Here is a 25,437-nt window from a genome sequence, read left to right on the forward strand (position 1 = left end):
TTGTCTCTTTCACAGACACAGTCCTAATTTGGGTTCATCATTATTCTCCTTTAAAAGCTTGAATGCTACTGCTGTGGTACATACCCTATTTAGGTCTGAACGACAGGGAATATGGACTATTAGTACAACCTGCAGGGCAATCTGAAGAGTGACGAGATGTATATCTGTTTCACAGAGTGCAAGACTCCCAGCAGGGAAAGCATGTGTTGTGTGTCAGAAATCATCTAGTTTGTACAGTTTTACATAGGCTCAAAACCAAAACCAGATTCAAAGGAAGAGCCTGCAAAGGCATGGAGTGTTTAGGGATAAATGAACCAAGAAACAGATGCAGAGATCCCACTGAAATCTCACAAGCAGCAGGCATATCCAACTCAGCACTGTGCAAGCATTCTGGGTAGGAACTTCACGGGCTGCTTGTGAAGCACTGTGTGCGCAGTGTGCAGTGCCCATACATAAACTTGGCTTTCAAGCAGACAAATCTGCATGGATCAGAGAACCAGGCCTTGCAAAGCACAGTCCAAGAAGTCACACCATTCAGCTCCTGGCTCCAGGAACGCTCAGTGGGAAGGGAGCAGCAGCTGTCCCTTTTCTCACCCCCACACCAAAGCACAGCAGGGGGCTCCCAGGCACTGTGATGCAGAGACAGTCCTGAACTTCCTGCACCCTCCCTGACTTTTCCTCCAAGGACATCTTTCAGCTCGAATGTCTTCTTCCTATTAGCACCTAGTTTGTCTTTCAGTTCATAGCTGATGTCATTTTTTATGTTTCCAAAGGATATTAGTCATAGCTTGAAGATAACAATAATTGTCAATACCAGCTGACACCTCCGGGCTTGCAAGTGTGAGAAGCAACATTATTGTGCTTTAGCAGGAACTGGGGAGTATCATTGTGTGTGAGAGACAAGCTGGAAGTGGCAAGTGTCACCATGCACATTAATACAAGTGGGAAATGGGAGTGTCACCATGCAGGTCATATAGGCTGAAGAGCCCCCACCTGGGCTGTGCCCTCAGTTCTTCCTCTCCTGTGACTACAGATAGGGTGGGAGGAACAGGTGACATTTCAGCTGTTGATTTTGCAGATCCAAATCACCAAGGCGATGCCTTTTGGGTTTATCATCTTGATATATCAGGAGCTTCATATTCCTAGGTGTCAAGCTAAGGAGACCAACAACTTTTCTCTTTTAATAAGAAAAAACCAAGTTCACAACAAATTTTGGTCTGAACACCTCCAGCTGAATGAGAAAAAAAGAATAAAAAAGGGGGAAAAAAATCTCAAGGGGAGAAGAAAAAGCCTAGCACTGGAAGCCATGGAAAGAAGCTTATTGAATCATGCATATGCTATTAAAAACACAATGTAGAAAGTAACTCAGTAAACTACCTTTGGTTTAAATGTTGTTTTTTAAAACTTGTTCCAAACTAGGGAAAAAAAAAAAAAAACTCTGATAATTTAACATCTCCCTCTAAAACCAAGCAACCCAATTAACTCAGACCTACACAGAAAGGATATTCAACGGGGTAGAGCTATCACTGAGAATACTTTCTGCAGGAAATACAGCAATATGACAGTGGATGCAGCGCTGACAAATTTACCTGTAGATATGTGTTATGACAAGCATAAAAATCTATCTACACCACAATACAACTCTTCATAATAGGTTTTGATAGTTGGATATGTAGAAGCTGTCATGAATACAAACGGAGGGAAACCCTTTTCCAGCTATTCTGCAACACAAATCTTTGCGTGTCATTGAAATAATTTCTGCTGCTTTTCAAAAGAAAAGAAAAAGATACAGGAAAGGAGGTAAAACAGATTCTTCATCTACCACCTACACCACTGGAAGTTCTTGTCCAATTTTTTTACAGCAAAAACACAGAGGACCTGAAGGCACAGTCCCTGACTGCAAGGTTTACAAATTTAGCAAAGTTACTGCTAGTAAGCATGCTTATTTCAAAAGGAATAAATAACAAAACTCCCTAAATAAAATCACAGTAACGGTGCCATTGAGCCGGAACGACTTAAGGCAGGGGCTGGAGGGATGAAATTAAAACCTATTTACTTTCGATTTGGGGGAAAGAGTAGAGAGAATGAGGGAGAAAGATTGCTCTAACTGAGCACTGAGAAAATTGCTCTCTGCTCTGAAACTCTGACGGGGTAAAAGTAGTTTCATTCTGAGCACCCTAATTGCAAGCAGGTTAAATAATAAATAACCTTGGCCAGGCTATAAGCAAAGTATTGGGTCTTGAGGCAAAGAAATGGTGTCTTAAAATGAAAAGCCCTAAGTGGTTCTGCAAAAGAAAGAAGCAGGCAGCTGGACAGTAGGATAAAAACTTACAGCCATAAAAGCTTTTGGGTGAAGTCAGGATCCTGACTTATGAAAGGAATAAAACCCTTAGTATGCTGCGGATGAGCAATTTCACATATAGAAAATCTTCCTCTGCCCAGTACTTTCTGTTATTAATAGTTCCTGTGTTTCAGATTATCTTCATCTGTAACAGTTAGCAAGTAATGTGGCTTTACGAAGCTGCCACCTCCCTCTGTAAGTGGAGAATTAAAAAGCCTTGCTAGGCTAGGTTCCAAAACAGGAGAGCAGATGACATGAGCTCCTTCTCAATCAGACTATGTAGATTTGGTGCTTGTTTTAGGGTGACTGTCCTGTCTGCTTGAGGAAGTCCACAAGAGCCATAAAAAACCTATTATGGCTAGGATGCAGAAGGGAGCTATAGATTTTATGAACGTGAGACATTACTGGCTTATGGGATTTTATAAGCTACAAAGAGGAAGTTGTCTTCCAAGCATAAAGCAGTAGTCACTCGACAATCACTTCTGGTCTTAGGGGTATTCAAGGGGAAAATACCCTCTGTCAAATCGTAGCCTATATAATCATATTTTCCACATACAAACTACCAAATTAAAGGCAGAAGAGAGACTTCTAGCTTCAACGCAATTTCTTCACAGGCAGCTGTTGAGCCAGCTGAGGAGAAAGGGATTGCAAGTAGGGCAAAAAGATGACCAGTCTGCAAAAAACTGGTTAACTGCTCACATGAGGTCTCAAACTGAGTGCCAGAAGTAAACAGCACGCATTTATCCCTCTTAGAGAGCCTCTCTATTTGTTCATTGCTGACTGACGTACAGCAGGCGTGCTGGTGGAGAGAAGAGGAAAAAAAGGAGAAGCTTCAGCTTCATTTCTTCACATGTTGGTAAGAAGGACTCAGAAATCCTGCACTATTACCATCAGACGCTACTCCTCTGAAATGTCCAAAATCTTTGGCTGCCCAGCCAGCCTTACAGTGACACCCAATCAATCACACATGGCTGTTCCTGTGGAGTGATAAGCACCTGAATTAAACTCTACAGTTTCACTGCTTTTGATTTTTCTACACTCCATATAATTCTTTCGTACACGAAACTATGTTTATTAGAAATCTAAGCCCACATCCTACACATTATGGGAGGTCTGCCACCCTAAATGCATAAAGCACAGACCCTTAATGTACCAGTGCTCCTGAATGCACAGAACTATAAACAAACAAGCCTGCAAGCTTCTCCCTTTGTTACTCCAAGATTCAGTCCAAAGAGACTCGCCCCAGAGAGCTGGGATCAGTCCAATTGGAAATACAGCTGTCCATCAGCGAAAAACCAGACAAGTTGGACTACTGCACAGACTCAAAGGAAAAAAACCTCCCTGTATCCCCATGCTCAAAGGAGACGGAGATTAAGTGTTGAAAGCAGAGAAACCCCTTATCTAAGAGACAGAAACCAAGAGGGTTCAAATGCAGATTACGGAGAGATGAGGTTTGCAAACACTACCGTAAGAGAAACAGAAACAAGCTGCACCTCAGAGCCTCACTGCAAATTCAGGCATTTGTTTCAGAGACAGAAAGCTAACGTCTAGCCTAATCTGCAAGGCCACAGAAGTTACTTTTCCTCTGAGCAGCTTCTTGCTGATGCAATAAACCACCTCATCTTCACGCAGCAGCATCACCTGGCCATTAAGGTCTACAAGGCGTTTCCTGCTGCTCAAATCCTTCTCCCTAGGACAGCTGACTGTAGTGCATTTTCATCATGCTTGCTCATGATGAGTACCTTGAAAAGCGCAACACAATGGGGCTCTTGATAACAGCAAACTCTCCAAAGAAAAAGATTTGCTTTTAAAGCAGTTTCTTGCATATGCACCTTCAGAAAATACAAAACAAACCAGAAACTGAACATACTATGCAGTTGATGCATGGTTGTCTGGACTTCTCAGAAGTTACTGGGCCAATCTTCTTCAGTAACTAAACGTTCATCTTCTAGTTTCAACCTATTTAAGACATGCACTAAATATACAATAACTGCATTGTTAAAAGCTAGAGAAGTTCAACTGTACGTGCAGAGTATTCATTTCACCATTCTTTTTGGTTTAACTATACAGATTGCATAGTTTTTCACAGATGCAGATGCTTGCTTTCTTCTTGCCTGCACACTGCACAGCACAACAGGCCCCTGGTATCAGATTGGGCTCCAAAATGCTGTCATGTAAGAGAGAAATCAAACTATGTAACTTAAGTGCCTGTATGTGTACAATCAGTACTGCCTCTAGGTCAGGATAGCTACTCAATACCATTAATTTCTTAGAAGTTGGTGATTACAAGTAAGCAGCATCCAGTTGATTTGGGGTTGTTGGTTTGTTGTTTTTTTTTTTAAATCTTTTTATAGCTACAAATAGGTTAGTTTCAGAATTACATTTTATTCATTAGTTGACTGCACATCTGCAGGACATGTCAGATTTATTTTAAATTGCCTTTTTACAACTGGTCTGAGGATGAAATTCAACTTTGCGATGAAGTTCATCAGCTGCAGAATTTCTTTCTGTTCCATAATACTTCTTAGACGAGGCTCAAGTGCTTTGGTGGGGAAATTTCCACTATAGATTCTTTTTTATTTTTCCCCAGCTTGTTTTCATGTGGTGCATGTCCCTCTATGGGCACATACACAGAACTTGCACATATTACTGAGAGCTGTGCATGTGTTCCTGTGGGATGCAGACCTAACACCAAAACTCTCAGCTCTCACAGTGCTCACACTGACAGCTTATTTTGGCTAGAAGTGCCTACGATTTAGTCTTTAAACTTCTCCTGTGGTTAACCTGGCAAAGCACCACACAGTCGTTCGCTCACTTTCCCCCCTTCCCAGTGGGATAGGAGAGATAATCAGGAATAAAAAACAGTAGAACTCATGGGTTGAGATAAAACTTCTTCCTAAGAGATAAAAAGAAAACAGTCATGACTATATGTATATATACACACGTGACTGTGTATAACAAGTGATGCACAAGGAACTGCTCACCACGCCATGACCAACGTGCAGCTAGCTCCCCGAGCAGCAGCAGAGAGATGAACTCCCACCCCCTTCAAAATTCCTTCCACATGATGTCATATGGTGTAAAACATTCCTTTGGCCAGTTAGTCAGCTATCCTAATTCTGTCCCCTCCCAGCTCCCTGGGTTCTTTGTGAGAATGGCCTTGGCCCTGTACAACTCTGCTCAGCAGCAAGAGTAAACATCAGCATGTTATCAACACTGTTACTCTCCTAGGACCAAAAACACAGCATCATACCAGACACTCTGAAGAAAACAATCCCATCCCAGCTGGAATTAAGACAACCTCCAAGTTTTCATAGCAAAGTGGTAGTTAATACAAAGTGCTATTATTATATTTAAAATAATACTGTGTTTAAGAATCATAGTGTTTCTTTTCCTCCTTGCATAGATGTATGTGTCCTTACAGATGATTACCGAGCACGGGGAACTACAGCAACTTTTAACCAGGTTAAAGGGATTTTTTGCTCAATGCCAACTTACACAAGTTAACAGGAGGAGCAACAAGGAACAAGCCTGCACATAGGAATAAAGCCTCCACAACTGTACAGCTACTGGCCACCTCCAACCCTGGCATCTGCTCCCTTCTTCCCTTTCTCAGTGACAAGGATGGATGGATGGATGGATGGATGGATGGATGGATGGATGGATGGATGGATGGATGGATGGATGGGATGGATGGAGAGAAGGGAAGGTGCAGTTCTAGCAAAGACAGATCGAAACAGAGTAACCTACCTTGCCTGGCACAGCTAGCAACACCAGAGAGCCTATGGCAGCTTTGGGCAGCAAGCAAAGAATGAACTGTCATTGGGCAAACATAAAAAGAAGGACTGACTCATAGAAATGACTTTATGGTGATCTGCTAGAAAATAACTCTTGATCCACATAGCATAAGGATAAAAGACAGCAGATTCACCTGTTATGGATCTCATATGAAGAACTATTTTGTTTTGCTAAAGCTATCAATATCTAATTTAATTATGCTGAATATTGAATTCTACTTGTGTAACCCCAACTTGTCAATACATTATTTCATTCCTGAGCATTTCAGGTCCTTTCCTTCAAGACAATTCATCACAGTTCATTGAATTTCAATGCACTGCCCAATTTTTCTTCTTTGCTTCTATACCAAAATTACTTATTGTAAAATACTTATTTTAAAACAGTGATGATGACAAATATATAACCCCAATGTGATTTCAAGGATACACTTAATAAAAAAAACCTCAGTAATAAATAAGTTGTGTGTTTGTGGGGTAGGAAGCAGAATAATTACTCAACTGCTTTAAATAAATTGTGGTACCTAATGTTAATCAGGTTTAGTAACCTCAAAAAAAAAAAAAGGAAGTGAATGTACATTCATTTATATTCATTAACTATGCAGGTTTTCTATTTTAGGAATGTAAAAGGGTTATCATGAGATTTTATGTTGTTTTTTTTTATTTCACCTACAGAACATCAATCCTTGGATCAAAAGCCTGATGTTTCACTTTAGACATTTTTTCATGTCTTCAAATTTTTTCCTCAAAAATGTATTGAGCAAAAATTATCTGAACTATTGATATATTAAAATAATAGGAATATTAAATAAAGAAGATTTGAACCTTGGGAATGCTGACCTTCTCCACATTGCTTCAAAGGATAAAAGACTTGAAAGCAGTGATGTAAAGTGGTGATTATTCCTGACCTGGAATGACTTGAAAATCAGAGTCCAGGGATTTGTCAACAAGGTTTTTGATACCAAAAAAAAAAAAAAAAGCTTTTAAAGTTCAAGATACACAAAGACAAGACCTAAGACTAAAACATTGTTTAAGGCTCTATTATGTTGGGCTTCCAAAATGTAACATGCTGCCAATCAATAGTTCTCTGGTGTGTTGTACCTCCCAAGTGTGAGGAAGCGGCCTGAAACCTGATGGATCCAATACTGGAAGGTAAGGGGAAGACAAAGACAAAGACATGTTATCAAGGGCCTTTGCAAACGAATTTCTGTACAAGTGTAGAACATTTCAACATTGTACACATGAACATTCAACATTCAACTGTCAGAAAGCCCAACTTTTTGGTGTCACACAAAGCCCCAGAAACAGGGCACCTCCTGATCTACTGCTTCTGCCTATCAGCAGATATATCCCTGCCTATCAGCCCCTGTGTGCCCAGCAGCACAGGAACTCAGAGGCTTTAAGGGGCAGTGCAGAGTTTAACGAGACAAAACAGCCAAGTCAGGCTGATCAAGGAACCAAAGTGCTGAGCTCTTAAACTTGCTCAAGAAAGGCAGCTAATGTCTGAGGTAGGAATCGTAAATGCTCTGTGGAACTTGCAAGAGCCTGTTGTGGCTCCTTGACTCTGTCCACGTGTCACAGAGAAGCTGCTTTCCTCCTAACATCTTAACTGATTTGGGAGCAATTTCTCACCTTGATTGTTAAGGGCTAAAACCAAAATAAATGTAATCAATTACGGCATTCGAGGCCCAGGAGAAATTTTAAAAGCAGCTTTCAGGGTCAGGCTTTCAGTAAAAATAGATCCTTGCTGACAATAGGCAGAGCTTCTTTGAGCTTAGCAGAGCTGACAGCTACATTTGCAGGACAACTGCACCATGTACATTTTGAGTGTGTCGTAGAACAGGAACTCATTTGGCTGATTCTTGGCACGCAGAAGGGTTAGCCTGACATTTCATGGCAGAAGTTAACCCAAATAAGGTCCATGCTATTCAGTCTGAAGGGAAAATAAATCAAACCTGGTTCCCATGGGCAGGACTTCACCACTTGATTAGAGAAAGAAATGAATCTTTAAAGTATACTTACAAGAAAGGTATTTGCCATTTGCATGAGAGATGGGAATGGCTGCATCCCAAGTTAATGAAATCAAGTCTTCTGTGCCTGCTTGAAGATTTCATCTATTTGAATTATGCAAATATCAAATATAACTTCATTGTATAAAAATTCAAAATGATACTGCTATCCATACATCCAGTGAGGACAAAATAATATCCCCACTCCCCTAGCTTAACAGTGATTGAAAGCCAACAAGAGGTTATGATTTGGTCCTACCGCACTGTGTTCATGCCTTGACAGTCAATTTAGAGGACATTCTTGCCTGTCAGTAAATAAACATTAAGTCATTTTAAATTGCACTTCCATTTGATAAGGTTAAAGCAATTCTCTCTTGCAGAAAGGCACTCAGAGGCAAGTTTCTGAATGCTAGTCATCAGACACGCAGCGACTAATGGCCGTGTCTACTGTGGAAAAGAGTATCAAGGCAGACTGGCATGGTGAGCCTGTGGCAGCAAGGGGAAGATCAACACAGGTGATAGCTTGCCCTCAACTCAGAGATTCTAAAATGCCGGAAATCAATCCTTCATTTACAGACAGGGAGCCACGTGTGCAGCAAGTTCTGTGGTCCCAGACAAGATTTCTGAAAGTCCTCTTTTACCGGCAGGTATTTGCCAAGACAAATGTTCTCCTCAGGTAAGCTTGCTGGACCCTCTTTGCAAGTCCAGCACCCTCCTAAAAGAGATACACAGCAAAAAGTGATAAATAGAACCTCCTCCTTTCCACCCAGTGAGGCTGGGGCTTCAGGATCAGGGACATCCCTCCACTCCTGGCATGCCCATCACAATCACAGACCTGCAGAAACCATCATGCTCTCTACCTCAGAAACCAAATTAGTTTGGTCCATACCTACACTTGGAAGGTTGTCCCTGAACATGCCCTTCTCATGATTGGAAATTTTCTCATTTCTGTCTGTACTCATTCACAGCCCCTATAGACCTATTAGTTCTTGTGCCAACGCCATCATTTATATCGATGCAGAGAACATGGTAATATTCTGTAATATCAGAGCATTTGTACTGCAGTACAACATTCCTAAATTGTCAATATGCTCTTTGTAATAGAAAAGAATTCATTTAAACGTTGGCTTGGACCAGAAGACAAATAGAAAAGGGACATCTGAATTTCAAGTTGCTATCAGAAGGCTTCTTAGAATTCAGCAGACACGCCTATGAGCAAGGAATTGGAAAAGCAAAGGGAATCCCAACAGTGGAAAGTTCCTGTCTCTAGATACCAACTTCTAACAACCACCTCCCATGGCTGCCTCCACGTACAGGACACAGGGAACAGAAATGAAATACACAGTCAAACATCTCCAGAGGGACACAGAGATGAGGACTAACCTGGCTTTGCTCAGAAATCACTCTGACTGAAGGGTGATGGTCCCTCGTACTCACCAGATGAACAGATAGCTATTTGAGAAAAGCATCTCTTTTAGCTAAAAGAAAAAGCTGTTCTATTGCTGGTTACTCTTTTTATAGAACAAATTAGCAAATCCATACTCAGCATAGATTTAAAGCTCTATATATTCGAAGTAAATCAGGGGTGCTAAGACTTTCAACTAGTTTCTAAGCTGAAGGGGAAGATTCATGCATGTTGGAGGGAAGGTCCCAGGTTACACAACTGAAAAAACAGCAACTGCAAACTCATTGACATAAGGTCTAACTTTAATAGGTTGGGGAGCTCTGGGCTACTTCTAAAGATGCACAGCAAGGCTTTAAGCTTAATTCATCCTACAATGAGATTGGATTGATTGCACCCAGTCACTCCACATACGGCTGTTACTGGATCAGTTCTGCAAGATTTTCAAGTCAGAGTACAAACCAGATTTTCCTCTTTCTCGGTACTCACTGGCCCAGTGTGCTTACATATGACTCAAAGCCAGACATATTCATAGTTTCGCTACATCAAACAAGGTAACCTCATTTTAGTTTTCATTAAAGGTTTGTTCCCCTGTTCTCCAATCAGCCTAGTAACCCTCTTCCATTAAATAAATGTGGTTGTTATGTATCACATTCTTTCAAAAGTTCAAGTTTAAAAAAGGATATACTTTAAGCCTTTATGCTTTAGTAGCAAAGTTACTGCCCTAAAATCAACAATCAGAGTTTCCAAGGGTATGTGTATATCTGCAAATACCAAGAATGCTTTTACAAATCTAGGAGTTGATGCCATCATTGCTACCACTAGAATTTAGGTATTTAGACTTTCAAGACAAAAAGATTACTGAAATATCATCTTTTGAACATCTCTGACACAACCCAATCCAGTCCTGGTAGACCTGTGTTCCGTCCAAGAGATCTTTATGATTTGCTGAATAAGCTTGTGACAGAATGTCAAAAGGCTTTTAGCAATATTTCACTATCTGAAGGGCAAAAGCAAACAATTCCATTTGAACAGCACATTTTCTTTTGCCTTTGTCCTTCACCATACAACAATTGTTCTTATCTGCTGGCTAAAAACATGACATGGTAAAGTTGTACACACAGCAAAGACTGTTTGGGTCTCCCCATACATTAATGCTAAGGGAACAGAAGCTTTTGTTACCATGAAGGTTTAAATCCTGATTGTTGCACCAGGCATAGAAACTTCAAGAGCTTTTATTCTCTAGCTAACCTCAAGCATTCCCTTGAGATTCCATTCTTGAACATCTTCATTCTTAATGCCTTTAAGGGATAAATTTAAGTTCAGTTTTCTTTTCAAAATCAGGGAACCCAATACTTTTCTTTACTGCAAAGACAGAATGTGAGGCATGGGAAGAAAAGATTCAGCAAATACTGAAGGCTGTCAAAAGCAACACATCCTGTGTCTCCCCCTAGATTAAAAAAAAAATACACCCAGGAATGTAAAAAAATTTTTTTTTTTAAGTTTATGACTGGGGTAGGCGGTGTAGGAAAAATGACCTGTCAGGGAGAGCATTTTAATTGACATCTTTTTGTTCCACCGTCTTACAAAGCACATGTTCCTCTGTCTGTCTGAAGGCAAATCCCAATTACTAGCCTGTTGTATGGGAACTGCTGAATCACGGCCTGAACCTCTGATTGACCACCTGAGGCGAGCCATGAGTCAGCCCTGGGAGCACAGCTGAAGGCAATTCACCCGTGCTGCTGGAAGGGGGGGAGCCTGGCTGCACCTCTCCTGGACCCATTTAAGAGTTGACTGCCAGTAGGGAAGGATCTCTTCTAGAGATCCCTTCTCCAGAGTTTTGCAGTAAGCCCAGGATGTGGGTAAGCTTTCTATCTATTCTCTTTTTGTTATTACAATCTGCTTTGCCAAACTCTCTTGTTTATTTCGTAATTGTAACATCTTTATATTCATTGACTGTATGCCTGTTTTGACATATACAGCAATATTCAGAGCAGATGTAGTGGGATAAACCTAGCGCTCTTCTCTTTGTAATAATTCCACATAGACGACTGTGGGAGAAGGAGCAATCATAGAGGGATTTTCCTGTGCTATTCACATGAAGTTTCTGATGCTCAGCAACGTGAGGACTTTCTGAAGTAGAGACTGTATCCTTATCTTGACAGCGCTATCCTTTAAGGTTATATTTCATCCCCTTTGGAGCCTGCTTCTTTCACATCTTGTTTCCACAACAGTAAGTTCCACAACTCAAATATTATACTTCATGGAAAAGCTATGAAACCCACAGATTTTTCTAGGAAGGAACAACCGGGACAGTTCCAAGATGTTCCTCCAAATCAAAATCATCCTCAGCAGCACCCAGCTAGCTATGAAAAATAAAAGACAAGAACAGAAAGTCATTTATGCTGAGTGAGGACTACTACAGACAGGTAAACAATACTGTCTTCTCTACTACACCTCTGTGCCTGGGGTTCTTTACATGAGTATAGTTGAGTTTCCAGGTAATAATTACGTATGTGCACCTGTCTGCAGATGGTCAAGTATTTTCTGCGTGCCAACAGAACTGTCTTGCTCTGTAAGTTTCCCTAAGCATACAGCTGATTTCAGAGAGACACTCAACTCTAACCCCATAAGCTATAATTTCAACTTAAATATCTTCTTTAAAAAAAAATCACAGAATACTTTTAAGATAATTAAATGTAACAAACTGCTTGGAAACAACTTAAGGAGAAGTAAGGGAAAATTAGCTCATAACAATACTAGAGCTGTTCTTCAGTTTCACCTTTTCACTACAAGTTAGTATCTATATGATTAAGAGGATCTCAGCAAACTCATTTAATCCATAATGGTTTGACCTTCATATTACTCATGCATCCGCAACAGGGATCAGAGGCTAACAGCTTCCTCACTTAAGTGTAAGGCTGACACCCAGCAGTACAAACATGCTTACAATGCCCTGAGGAAAGGCTAAGAAGATGCTACATGTCACGCCAACCATCAGCGGAAATCTTAACTGTTTATTTTCTCTGGAAATTCCTTCTTAATGGTTTTTGTGCATGTGGTTTTTTACTATTATTATTATTTAAAAATCTGCTACCTATCCATTAAATTACATGCTTAGCAACTCGCATGTAACAGCAAAAGAGACAAGAATAATCTTTAACCTGTTGGTTGGCAGTTCATCTCAGCTTCTAGCACAAATTTTGCCTCTAGGAAATCAAGAAGTTATTGAGGATAAAATCGAAAGCTTCATATTACTAATAAGTACTCAGATATTAAAGGTCTCTTCCATTAAAATGCAGAGGCTGGCAATCATTGTTTAAAGATAATGGTTTTAACATCAGCTAGGAAAATAAGATTTCGTTTAGTGAAATTTGATATAATTGGAATATGAAACAATAGAGGAATAGATAATGCATTTAATTTTCACAGGTGAAGACTTCAATAAATCATCTGTGAACTTGCCACAAATGAGTCCTGTTTACTAAACTGGGAAGTTGTAAGAGCAATTTGTGCTTGAGTCGGTGTCTGGTTCAGAAGAGACATCAAGACAAAGTGGGAAATTAATGGTGAAGAGAATTGACCAAAGAATAAGGCAGTAGACAAAAATCAGTAGGATGTGGTTTCCCAATGCAGGGTGCTGATTTTTAGCTAAGGATAATCTACTATTTCATATCTGGAGCAACATCTGTATTTCTCCACTTTGGCAGATACAAAACTTCCTGGTTTTTTACTCATTCTTTGGAGAACAAGGCAGTTCCCAATGTCTCTGCTTGTGAGAAAACATCCTAGAGAGGCATTGCTGTGACCTGGAGTGGATTTTTCAGAAGATAAGACAATTAGAACTTAGCTCCCCAAATGCAGAAATCCCCCCCAATCCACTTTCCTTCTCCTGTGCATAGCAGGGTGTGCCAGGAGACTCCTCAACCAAAGTATGAGGAGAAGATATACGAATGTATTATCTACAGTTCATGAAGGAGACAGAAGAGAGATAATAAGAGAAAATAATGAATAAGTTTAGGGCCAAGTAGCTGTCTTTAATGAGGTTAATACCTTTAAATACTTTGGGCAAAGGCAAGTGCAGCACAGAAGTACTTAAGAAAACTCAGCTATTCACTTAGCCCCTGGACAACACAGATGGCAGAGCATAAAGATGCTCATGCTGTGCGTGCCACGGGATGAGCTGGGCTGAAGCAGGGCTCCAACATCTACAGCTCATTGTCAGACCAGGTGAAATACCTGCTACCTTGCAGGCATCAGCTGAAAGACAGAAGTATGGCTGTAGTTTTTCACTAAGCACCACAAAAGCATGCATTGTCCTCACAGGTTTCTCATTCACAGAAGCAAAGACAGCAGTTGCATGCCCACAGAGACTGAGAGGATATCACATATGGAGAATCATGAGGATTACGCTAGTGATGAACTTGATTCTCTGAGTACAGTGTTTTCAGGTTAGGTTGTGTTTAAAGCTGCAGACTTCACTTTGAAGTAATTTTTAAGTACTCTGAAGCAAACTGTAATCGCATATTGATTTTTCCATTAAAACTACAAAAAGTCCTAGATACCCTAGGGGTTTTGGCCTCAATTAGTCCCCATTCTTATATTCCTTTTCTTTCTGTTGCATTTTGCCATCCCTCAGTGTAAGAGGAGAAGACTGTCTATTTAAATCAAAAGCACAGTCTTCTGGTACATGAGTCCAGTCAAAAGTAGCAGTATATAAATTGCTTTCTCTACAACAGGGAGGAAAGTTAAGCTGGTTTCTGCTTGTGTTCATTTTTAAATTAGTGTGGGAAAATTGAAAATATCCAACTACCTTGACTGGAGATTTTCCTTGAGTGTATTTTCCTGTGGCTGTGTTTGTGTTTTGTTGTAATTTTCTTTAAATCTCACAGATTGTCAGAGTAGGTTGTACCAAATTGGCCCAAGAAGCCGTTATCCCTCAATGCAGCCTTTCCACTGCCACTTGTTGAACTGCTGAGCCTTGGTTTTATGCTACCAGTATGCGTTAGCATCCATTAGTTTTGCTGTTGACATCAGGTTAATACCTTTGCAGAAAAGGAAAGCAAATGTTCCTGAACACCACTAAGAAAATCCCTTGCTTTGATCTCCTTCCTAGAAAGCAATGCTTAAAGCAAAAATCTTGCTTGCAAAAGAGGGTGGGTGTCTCATTCAGCTGAATGGCCAGACCTTTGGTCCTAGTGCCTCATGTTGCCTGCTCCATTTTAGAGCACACAGACTCCTGCTTGTTTTATGTATTTTGAAACCCTGCTCAGGGGAGTATATGGATGAAGACACCACATAAAGCACAAAGATGAAAATCATATACAGCCTACAATGTATTTATCTTCAGGCACCACTCCAACAAAGCCTCTGAAGAAAGGCAGCTGAGTGGAATGACTAAAGAAATGAACTGAGAGGAGTCAATGAAGCTGAGCTTAAAGAACACGAGCTGGAGCTGTGTTCTTCTGGAATCTAATCAATTATGTTATTCTTTCTATTTTATTCTATCCCCAAGTTTTACCTTTCTCAGTAATGGAAAAAAAAAAAAAAGAGAAAAACAAACAAACAAAAAAGCAGCCAATTTCCAGCCTATGAAGAAGCGTCTAATTTTCCTGTACCAGAAGTTCCACCATTGTCAAGTTATACTGTGGCAACCATGTATTTTTTGCAGAATATTTGAAGTAATTTGTCCTCCTGAAAATCCAATTGCCAAGTGCCTTGTGAAATAAATTTCCATAGTCATCTTCAGAAAGGCTATTTCTACACACAATACCTTTTTTCCTGAGCGAAACATTAATCTGCCTAGAACTAGAATATAGGGGAAAATTGTGCTCCAGTTTATGTTCTAAGAGATCTTTCGAGTTTTTGACTCTGAGTTTCATCTAGTTTTAGCTTATGGGCAGGTTCAGCTGTGGTCTCCAGTTAAGTAGCTCCAGCTGAGCTCCTGCTGACTGCATCTACGGCAACCATTTCAGAGCAGTTGGATTTCTTTGGTACTTCTCTCTCCTGAAAGAAGCTCAAGATGGACAGCTGTCTCTCTGAATGGCCAGGAGACAGAAAAGCGCTGCACAGCTGCTGGCTGGCAAGTGGCAAAGTACCCATAGCACCTAGCAGCACATGTTGCAGGACCCCTCTGCTGTGCTAGCAGAGAAGAGCACTGTTCCAGAAGGGAAACTGGATGCATACACAAAGAAAAGCAGTGGCTATAGCAACACTGAAGGACTTTTCTATTTCAGTTTATTTACTGTGGTAGGCCTGAAGCTGCCTCATACAATATAGCTTAGGCCTTCAGCAGAAGCAAAAACTAAAGCTGGCAAGAGAGATACCACAGAAGCTTCAGAAGCAATAAATTTTTCATTTGAGACAGTCGAAGCTTGCTTTTTCACAGGGTACAAGTCCAGGTCAGTCAGATCTAGTCTGATGACAAGCTGCTGTTGTATGAAGGCTTTGTAGTAGTGAACAGGTTAGGAAGGAATTAGGTGACACCAGTGCCAGCAGGCAGTGTTGGCACACAGTAGCTGGTGCCAAAGCAAAGCCCGCTGGGGGACTTTGAGGGATGGAGGGGGAGTAGAGAGGCTTGTCCTGTCCCACCCCAACCCCCTTCCCAGCAAGCAGCCACCTGATAGTGACTCTTCGAGAGTTTTAACTTGTACTGTTTCAGCTAAGAACCAACACTGCTAATTATTGCAGTAGCTGGCTCTGTCTTTTACAGGCTGCCTTAACTCACCAAGTGCCCAGTCAGAATTGCTCCATTCACAGGGATGGGCTGACCCACTGCAGGCAGAGGGGTTCTGGCACCTCATGAGTAAAAAAAAACCACAGACGTAGACTACAGGAAGTGTGCCCTGGTATAGCCAAAAGCGTGAAATGCATAACTTCAGGAGCAGGAATACTATGTAGAGACTTGCACATGCTATTGTATTTACAATACATTACTGCCAACAGCAGTAGTGAGAAAGAAGCTGGAAACAATAGCACTGCACAGCCTATTTTATAAAAGCAAAAGTGATCTTCTCCAAAACAGTGGCACAATTTTGCATTCCTCCAGTGGAGGGAATCTACCAAAATTTGAGCTGAACTGCCTCTGGAAGTACTTCCTCTACAGCAACGGGTGTAAAGTTCTTGAACCAATGCCTCCTCTCTACCATGAGCATAGCTAAAAAACATTTCAAATCCTCAACCAGCCTCTTCAGGCTTTAAGCCCAAGGACTTGACCTTCACAAGCCCTTCCCCAGGTGAGCACAGCCTGCCCATCACCTTGCTGCTCCCCTTGCTTGGCCCCTTGTCACCCTCATTCACCACAGCTGTGTCAGCCCATCTGCAGCTGGTCCTGCAAGCCTCAGTATCACCCAGGGCAAGCAGTCTTTCAACATTTCCAATTCATTTTCATGAACTTTCTAATGTACCAAACATGACAATAAAAAAGCACCAGTTCCATCTCGTGTCTCTTCCTGCTTGGCTTTTTCTCATCGTAAGGAGATTTATGAGTTTAATCTCTGTTTTGTTGAACTTACCACTTTTAACAACTAGAAAATGCTAAACTGTTTTTATTGCTGTTAAATGTTCAAAGACATCTTGCTATATGCTGTCATTCACATTTCACATTAAAAGTGAAATATGTTGTAAATGAGCAAATATTTGTTTTAATTTGACCCATCTGTTAAATGAAAAACAAAGAGGACTTCTAAATCACTATATTTAAATTCAGCGATTTGTAAACAATTTATATGTTCATTTATTCTGGGTTAAAACTGCCCTACAGCATCACTCTTATGAGATCTCCAAATTAAATTGCTTTGCATTGTTCTCAGGGATACAGGCTAGAGTTTCTTCCTCTTCAGTTTATTAATTTATTTCCCAACAGAAGTTAATTAGCAAGACTCATATTAAGAGCCATTTGAAAGATGCCTGAAATAGTTTTGGGGAATTCACAGAAGTATCTACTTGTTCCAAAAAGCTGAGAAAGCATCAGATATTGGTGTCGAATTCCCTCGAGACAGAGGACAAGCTGGTTGCTTTCATTTAGCTTCTTAACAGTTCCGCAAGCAGCGATGGATCTGCTCCATTCCACACTGGACTGTCACCAAGCAAGAACAACAGCCAAGGAGAGGAAGAAAAGCCTCAGTAACCTCTCAACCTGGCCAGAACTTCTACAGAGTTGGGATCTTAGACTTTGATGTAGCTGTGGATGGCAATTTACAAGAGCAGCCAGATCCACAGACATTTAAGGATCCCACAGTAGCACTTAACTTAAAGAGCAAAGCCTTATCTCTTTTTCATCTGTGTAACATACTGTATTTAGCTGCAGCTTTAAGCTGCTACCCCAGCAGTCAGTACTTCCAGGGGAGTAAGGATATCAAGAGTCCTTTCAATCACCGTGACATGGGGTCTCTTGTCCACAGCTCACAGACACCTGGCACAAGATGACTGCTTCTCTAAGTGAACCCTAGGCATGAGGAAGAGCTCTGTGCAGCCTTAAGTGTCACATCTCCCAGGCAGACAGTGAGAGGACAAAGGGGAATGGCTTCAAACTTATAGAGGGGAGATATAATTAGATATTAGGAGGATTTTTTTTTACTCTGAGTGAAATGAGACTCTGAAACAGGCTGCCCAAAGAAATTACGGATGCCCCATCCCTGCCGGTGTTCAAGGTCAGGTTGGATCTAGTGGGTGGCATCCCTGTCAACCCAGGACAGGGGGGAAGGAAGTAGGAGATCTTTAAGATTATTTCCAACCCAAGCCATTCCATGATCTCCTATATGAAGCCCTCATCACACTCAGCGCCAGCACAGCTCCATCCTTTCCCCACAACCTCAAGTTACCAGCCCTATCAAAAAACAAAACAAAACACTAACAAAAAAGCTAATCTACACAAAGCTCTAGAAGAGGACAGACCCACGAGTTTTAACCCCCCCCTCTCAACATCAAGCAGAGCACCAAAAAGCAGTATAGAAATTCTGGGTCTGTGCGTTTGCACACAAGATGGCTCATTTATTATAGCCAGTATCTTATTGAGCAACTCAACAAAACAAGAACTACCCGTGATTCAGCCAAGGCATGATTAAGCGTGCCTCTAAGAGCATCAACATGGAGAATGCATGGATCACAGCCCGGAAAGATTCCAAGTTGGTGAAATGACAGCTTGATTAGTTTTTGTCTGACAAATGCAGCAAAAGACATCAGAATCAAATAATTCCAAGGCTACAGACCTTCAAATAAAACCATGAAGAAAAAAAAAAACCCAAAGAGGGCAATAGCTATTTGCAAGACCAAATCAGCTCTCCAGCCCAGCCTTCTTAATGTTCAAATGCAACACAGCCACAAGAGCCCCAGCTAAGTAAGTGCCCTCCTGAGAGCACCCCGAGTTAGTAAGTAATTGCCTTCAGTGTGGGACAAACTCTAGATGTTGCACAGCAGTCCTTCTTCTTATCAAGAGTCTTACTAAATATGCACGTATTTGTAATTTAATGGGAGGACATGCAAATAGAGCTGCTTTATATCCTGGCAACTGTGCCTACTGCTACCCCACAGGTCAAGCATCAATACACTGTTACCGCTTCTGCATCACAGAGGCATACATTATTATCAGACAACATACCTATTAGACAGTAAATGGATTTTTCTTTCCATGTTCCCTCCCAGTTCTTCTAGCAACACAGTCAAAAACACATAGGGAAATCAGGTTTCTTAAAACATATCACTGTAAACAATAGTATTCCTTTCCCCCTTGAGCCATAGATCCCTCATGCGGAAAAACTTTCTAAGACAGAAGCTCCTGGGTTTCCTTCCCTTCTTTGGAAAGAGGGCAGGGGTGAGGAGTCTCTTACCCAGGAATAAAATGATCTGTCTCCTGGAGTTCTTGCCCTCTGAGCTCTCGCTTTTCCTTAGGTACTGCTCCTGTTGTCCAGGCTCACCCTTCACTGCCACAGTTCCTTTCTTGTAGATCATCAGGGTTTTCATCATGCTGCGGCACATGAAGGCAACTGAGCCCAGCACTATGATGTACACTACAAAGGCACTGAAGATACTGGCCTGGAAGATGGCCCACTTGGAGGAGAGGCTGGTACAGATTGTCATGTTTTTCTTTAGTTCAGGATTGTGGTGTCTGGCAGCTGACTTGGCACAGGCAGTCGCACCTTGATAGTCCTCAATGATTTCCAGTGGATACTCTGTGCCCATGGCAAAGAGGAGGGGCAGAGCCACGAGGACAGATGTCCCCCAGACAAAAGCGATGAGGATCTTCACTTTACGGGGCCCAGAGACTGCCTTGAACTTGAAAGGGTGGCAGATAGCCACATACCTCTCAAAACTGAGGGTGCCCACATGCAGCACAGTTGCATAACTGCAGGCTTCGAAGAGGAAATAGTAGAGCTTGCAAGCCACATTGCCATTTGGGGTGGCAAAGGGCTTCCAAATGGCACTGAAGAACTCCATGGGCATGCCCAGCAGGATGACCAACAGGTCAGAGCAGGCTAGGCTCACCATGTGGTCCGTGACCTCCTTCTGCAGGTAGCCTTTCTTCTGCAGGATCCTGGTAGCCTTGATGGTGATGCTGTTGCCCAAGATGCCTGCTATAAAGATGCAGATGTCGAGCAAGGCCAAAGTGATCTTGATCCAAGGAGATACCTCAAACTCAGGGATGTGGCTGTGGTCAATGAGATGAGAACAGTCTGAAGAGGGTGTCTGTTCAGCCATCAGCAACCTCTAGGAGGAGGAAGAGGGAGGAAAAGCCACTCTGATGTTCGATACCACCGCAAATCAATCTTTTCTCACCTTGCTCCCTACACAAATACACACAAGTCCAAGCAGTCAGGTACGATGAAATCGTCTCAACTAGCCACACCTATGGGTTTTGTTAGCAACAACTGTTGAGTCAATAATCTAAGTGAGAAAGAAAGTATCTTGTTTCTTACCAATCTTTACAGCAAACAGTTCTTGCTCTTTTCGGATTTTCCTCCTCTTTTCTCTATTGCGTGAAGCTACTGCTCCCCAGTCCCTCTGTGATGTGAACTGCTCAGCTCTCGTCTCTTCCTCTGCGAGCAGAGGCAGTTTTCTGTCCTGACCTCAGTAGGAGGAAGTCAGAGTTTCTGTGTGGCCCTGTTAACCATTAACTTAAATCTTGCCTGCTCCCAGTCGCTGATAGCAAAGGAGAGTTAGGGGAAGGAAAAAAAAAAAAGAAAAAAAAAAGCCCAAGTCTGAAATCACTTCCTGTAATAAGAATTCCTTCTCAGGGACAAAAAAAAGGTGCTTCTCCTAAACCTGTTAGATTGGTGGGGTGAGGCTGAGTGCGTGAACAAGCACTGAGGGGAAAATATCTGCTCATAAGTTTAACATTAACTGGGCTGCAAACTTTACTTCTCTATGCAGTGACACCAATGCGCCTCACTACTTTACATATCCTTTAATGAAGACCTCAGCATCTGTGCTGTGGTGTCTGTTATGCAGCTTCTGTGGCCATGGACCAATTTACTTCCACAGAAGGTTCTGGTTTTTAGTTCCTGCTGATGAATCTTCTCACAAGTTATAAATCGAACTCCAGATTTAGACACATTGATTGTCTGCCTTTAAACTTCCATCTTCTCACATCAGATAACAAAAAGAGTGAAGTTAGTAGTCCCAATTATGCTCATACTTTCTACTAATCAGAAGTAGCAGGGGATGAAAACGTACTTCCCTCTCGTGTCTCACCCCAGGGAGAATGAATTTAATGCGCTCTTTAGTTTTAGTTTCAAACCATAGCACTGAAGGCTCCCAAGGTAACCCCTGGAAACATTTAATTAGAGGGTGTGTATATGGATTAGGAAACCTTTAAATTACAATGCAAAATGGCAGAACAACTTTTGCAGCTATAATCAAAAGAATGGCCCAGTACAGCAATCTTCTCCAGCACCAAATCTAAGAACAGTGGGTTCACAAAGTGATTTTTATTAACTAGACGAGCTCGTGTGACACTTTCAGCTCATGATAAAAGAGAAACATTAGAAAGCTGTTATTAAGCAGTCTCCTCACATTCACTGGTTATCACTGTACCTCAGCAGCCCAAGTACATAATGAACAAAAGATGCCCAAAACAGGATAATCAGCACCTGTTTCTATGCATTATTTATGCAGCTCTGTTTTAGAAAAATCACCTCAAACCTTGCACAACTTCAAGCCCTGTAGTCCCAGTCATCTTTCCTTATGTTTGATAATTCACATTTGTTCTGCTCAGACAAGCTTTCTATTATTACCCAATTTCTTTCACTTAATTTTACTTTATAAAAGTGTGAACAAAGATTACATATGCATGACTGAATTGTGGAAATGAAGCTAATTAAAATTTGCTGCTTACCATCAAAGGGGAAAAAGGGAGAGAGAGAGCAAAAGAGAGCAAAGAAGGCCCAATAGGATTAGATCTCCTCCTTTTTTCCACACCAATTATAAAATGCAGAACACAATTTTGCAGTTTTCAATATTATCTTTAGAACATACACAAAGTTTATTAACTTTCTAATAAAAAGCTGGTGCCTCAACGGGAATAGGAAGGAAAGAGACAATTGTGGATATTCATAAAGTAAGACCAGAAAAATCCTACTTGATTCAGTGGACTAGATAAACTAGCAGTGAGCGTTCTAGAAATAGGTAAAAAATCCCTATCATGAACAATTATAAAAAAATTATCTTCCTGGAGGGAGACATTCCTGCCCAACTAAATGTGCCTAATGCCTCTATGTGGCATGGAGCCTGCAAGCACATAATCTTTATTCTGGCAAATACTGCACCAGTTTATAATCTTATGATTTGTAGAATAATCTAATTTGAAGGATTCTGCTAAGTTTTCCTTGAGATTCTGTAGCAGTGAGTACAAGTTAATTTTTGTGTTGCTGTCTTTCCTTAGCAGTCTTGGAAGAGCATGCAGCCTGTGTAGCTGTACCTGGGTGAAGGCCCTACTGCGCCTCTCCTAACCTGATCTGTGGCAGTTGGACTCTGCAACTTCAGCCCCCAACATCAAAGTCAGGAGAATTAAGGACAGGCATCACCGTGTATCTTTCTAAAATCACCATATGTGGCTGCTGCACACAGCAGACAGCAACTTGTCAGCCCCTCAATAAATAAACAGAGCGTTCAGAAGATGCAGGCCACAGCAATGCTCGCCTGCAATTACTGGTAAGGACACCATGCAGCAGTACCAGGAGAAGCATGGAAACGGAGCACACACTGTCGTTGCTACAGCATATAAGGTGATTTTTCACTTTCAGTGATAATAAAGCTGCAGTGATCATCCACCCTGGTCTGTTATCTACAAGGTTTCCTGAAGGACTGTTTGCTCTCTTGCCAGCTCCTTGGATAACACCCTGCTGCTGCAAGGCCTGCTGGGACAGAAGAGTGCAGTTTTATGGCCTGCCCTTTGGGCTGCTGCACAAAGCTCACCTCCCCTTGCGCTGTGCACCTGGCTGAGCTGAAGGGCAGAGCAGCAGGGCATTCAGGCCTCAGTCATCTGCCATCTCATAAAAAGCCACGAAGCCCAAAACTCCGGACGAGGTTTGAGTCAGCACACAGTGGTAGCTAGCACAAGTTGTAGCTGGAAGGAGTCTTGAAGAACCAACACATTTGACAGACTGCTGCATTTTATGTAAATGGATTGTAGATTAACCTTTTCCAGCGTGCAGGGGTGTCATAAAGCTTCTGCCTTGTGAATACACCTCCCTCCCAAGCTGCACGTTGCCAGCACGTGGATTGGCTGTGGGTGCCCAATCTCAGACTCATTCCGTGTTTGTTTCTCAATTACCGCACAGCACAGGAGCCAGGATGCACTGACTGGCAGACAGGCATTGCCACGCTCACATTATCTCTGCAGAATTATTTCTTGATAGTTCTGTTTTGAATATGCAAATCCACCCTAATTGGCTAAGCTAATCACACTGCTCTGACTGGTTTCTGTTCTCAGACTGTTCAAGCTACTTGACAGGAACAAAGAAAACACCTTGGCTTCTCAGTTCCTTTGGATGAAAAACTCTAAAACTTAAATGAAAAAGGAGAGCTATCTCTAAAGCAAAGAAAATGAGGTTGTGAAAAGGATTAACTTTTTTTCCAGATAAAAACACACTGACTCTTCTTTTCTTGCCAGTCTTCACCGTTCTCCATCTCGACAAACCCTTTGTCCCTAGAATAGCTGCGATACCTTTGTCTTGCCAGTATTTGTTTAGAGAAGGCGAATCCTGGGCTTGTTCAATTCTCTTTGAAACACAAGGTAAACAAAATGAGATTGCTGTTCTGCAGAAGGCAGCTACTGTGATCCTCACAGGCAGAGGGAAAAATGTTGCAGGAATGGGAGGAAGAAAGAACGCAGACAAAAGTGAAGAAACGGAATGATTTTAAATATTTTTAAAAAAATCAGTTTGCTGGAGACAGCTCATGTTGGCTTTCTAAATTATTTTTCATTAAAAACATGATTAATTCAGCTAACTCATGGTTTCCTTCAGCTTTCTCAGTATCTAACAAGCCTCTTCTTTACTGTTAAGGTCCCTTTATATTATTCTGGTGAGTTGTTCTTGAATTTTCTTTTTCTTCATTGGTAGGCCATGTTGACAGTTAATACTCTATGTAAGTAGAATTCATTTGCAAGATGTATTTCCTCTCCATTTCCCTAGGAATTCATTCTTAGGCAACACAGTCTAACAACTGCTCTGCTCTTTCTGGCAGTGTGAGACTAGGTTATGCAATCACAGCAATGGATGTGACACGTAACCTGCATATCCATAATTAATTCTTATCTAATTAGATTACCTCTAGAAAGGTGACATATGGAAAACTGCCATCTTTTATTTAATTACATACCGTGTTATCTGCTGTAATGCTATCCTCTTGGAACATCACATACTGTTTGCTCATCTGCAGGATAGAGAGGGGGTTTTCAAAAGTGTTTCCAGGACACGTGGTAAAAAGTGATCTCTGTGTGAAATCATTCCATATAAATAAATAGATCAAAGCACTTCACTTCTTCCAGTATATTTTACAAATTGGCAAGCAACAAGGGGAGAAATTGGTGGCGCTGATGAGACTATGTGATTAATCCAAGACACCTGAGCCTCCTAACTGCCACCCTGGATTTCAGCTAAACTCCTTGCATAACCTGTAGCACGCAGAACAAGAAATGTATTTACACAGCTTGTAACTACTCGTCCTGGTGGCTTAGCTGATGTAATTCAAAATAATTCAAATACATTTACAGGGCCAAAACATGCAGTTATTGTGCTTAGTTGTATCTGAAATTCTTGAACAAGCCCCTTGCTTTCTGATCACCTAGGTAAATTAAAACAGTGAAGATGATCAAAGCTTTCACACAAACACAATGCTGTCTGGAGCAAACCAAAGGCTCCAGTCTGCAGGTTGCTGCAATCAGGTCGGAGTGCACTTGGCCTGGTAAGAAAGTGATTTGCTACTCCTGGAGTCAGGGAGGAGAGGTACTTCTCTGCCTCCCTTGATATTGCTGTAGCTGTTAGGAGGCAAAAAGAGGCCAGCAGCTGTGGCCCCAAACAGAGAGAAGCTGATTAGAAAGGCTCGGAAAAGAAAGTCTGCTCCCAAAATGTGACAATCCTTTTTGCATCCTTTGGGAATGAGTTACTGAAGGAACCGAGTCTGTTCATTTCCCAGGTTTGACAAAGGAGCTGTGACTTAAAAACAAAAAGCATGCACATTGTATGGGAACTGCTGAGTCACGGCCTGAACCTCTGACTGATCACCTGAGGCGAGCCATCAGTCAGCCAGAGGAGCACAGGTGAAGGCAATTCACCTGTGCTGCCAGAAGGGGTGGAGCCTGGCTGCACTCCTCCTAGACCTATTTAAGAGCTGCTACCAGTGGGGAAGGATCTCATCTGGAGATCCTTCCTTCTGGTGTTTTGTGATGAGCCT

General features: G+C 41.6%; 1 protein-coding gene and 1 long non-coding RNA gene across 4 annotated transcripts in view; one reads left to right on the top strand and one right to left on the bottom strand.

The window, feature by feature from the left end:
• The window catches only part of GPR39 (G protein-coupled receptor 39), a 64,533-nt gene extending 43,924 nt beyond the window's left edge, over positions 1 to 20,609 (bottom strand). Inside the window, exons 1-2 of one of the 3 annotated variants that reach the window (XM_048953763.1) lie at positions 20,460 to 20,609; positions 19,374 to 20,250 (exon numbers count right to left, since the gene is read on the bottom strand). In XM_048953763.1, the coding sequence (XP_048809720.1) occupies positions 19,374 to 20,241 (868 nt within the window). In that variant the 5' untranslated portion in view covers positions 20,242 to 20,250; positions 20,460 to 20,609. Of the gene's footprint in view, positions 1 to 19,373 lie in introns of all 3 variants that reach the window. The other 2 variants (XM_048953762.1, XM_048953761.1) reach the window with 2 other exon arrangements.
• On the top strand, positions 11,364 to 13,601 carry LOC125697104 (uncharacterized). The gene is made up of 3 exons (XR_007378681.1): positions 11,364 to 11,408; positions 11,594 to 11,693; positions 12,430 to 13,601. It is a non-coding gene; the product is annotated as an uncharacterized LOC125697104 (long non-coding RNA).
• Positions 20,610 to 25,437: the final 4,828 nt, after the last annotated feature.

The sequence above is a fragment of the Lagopus muta genome, chromosome 8, assembly GCF_023343835.1.
Source record: "Lagopus muta isolate bLagMut1 chromosome 8, bLagMut1 primary, whole genome shotgun sequence".
In the NCBI taxonomy this organism is placed as follows: Eukaryota; Metazoa; Chordata; class Aves; order Galliformes; family Phasianidae; genus Lagopus; species Lagopus muta.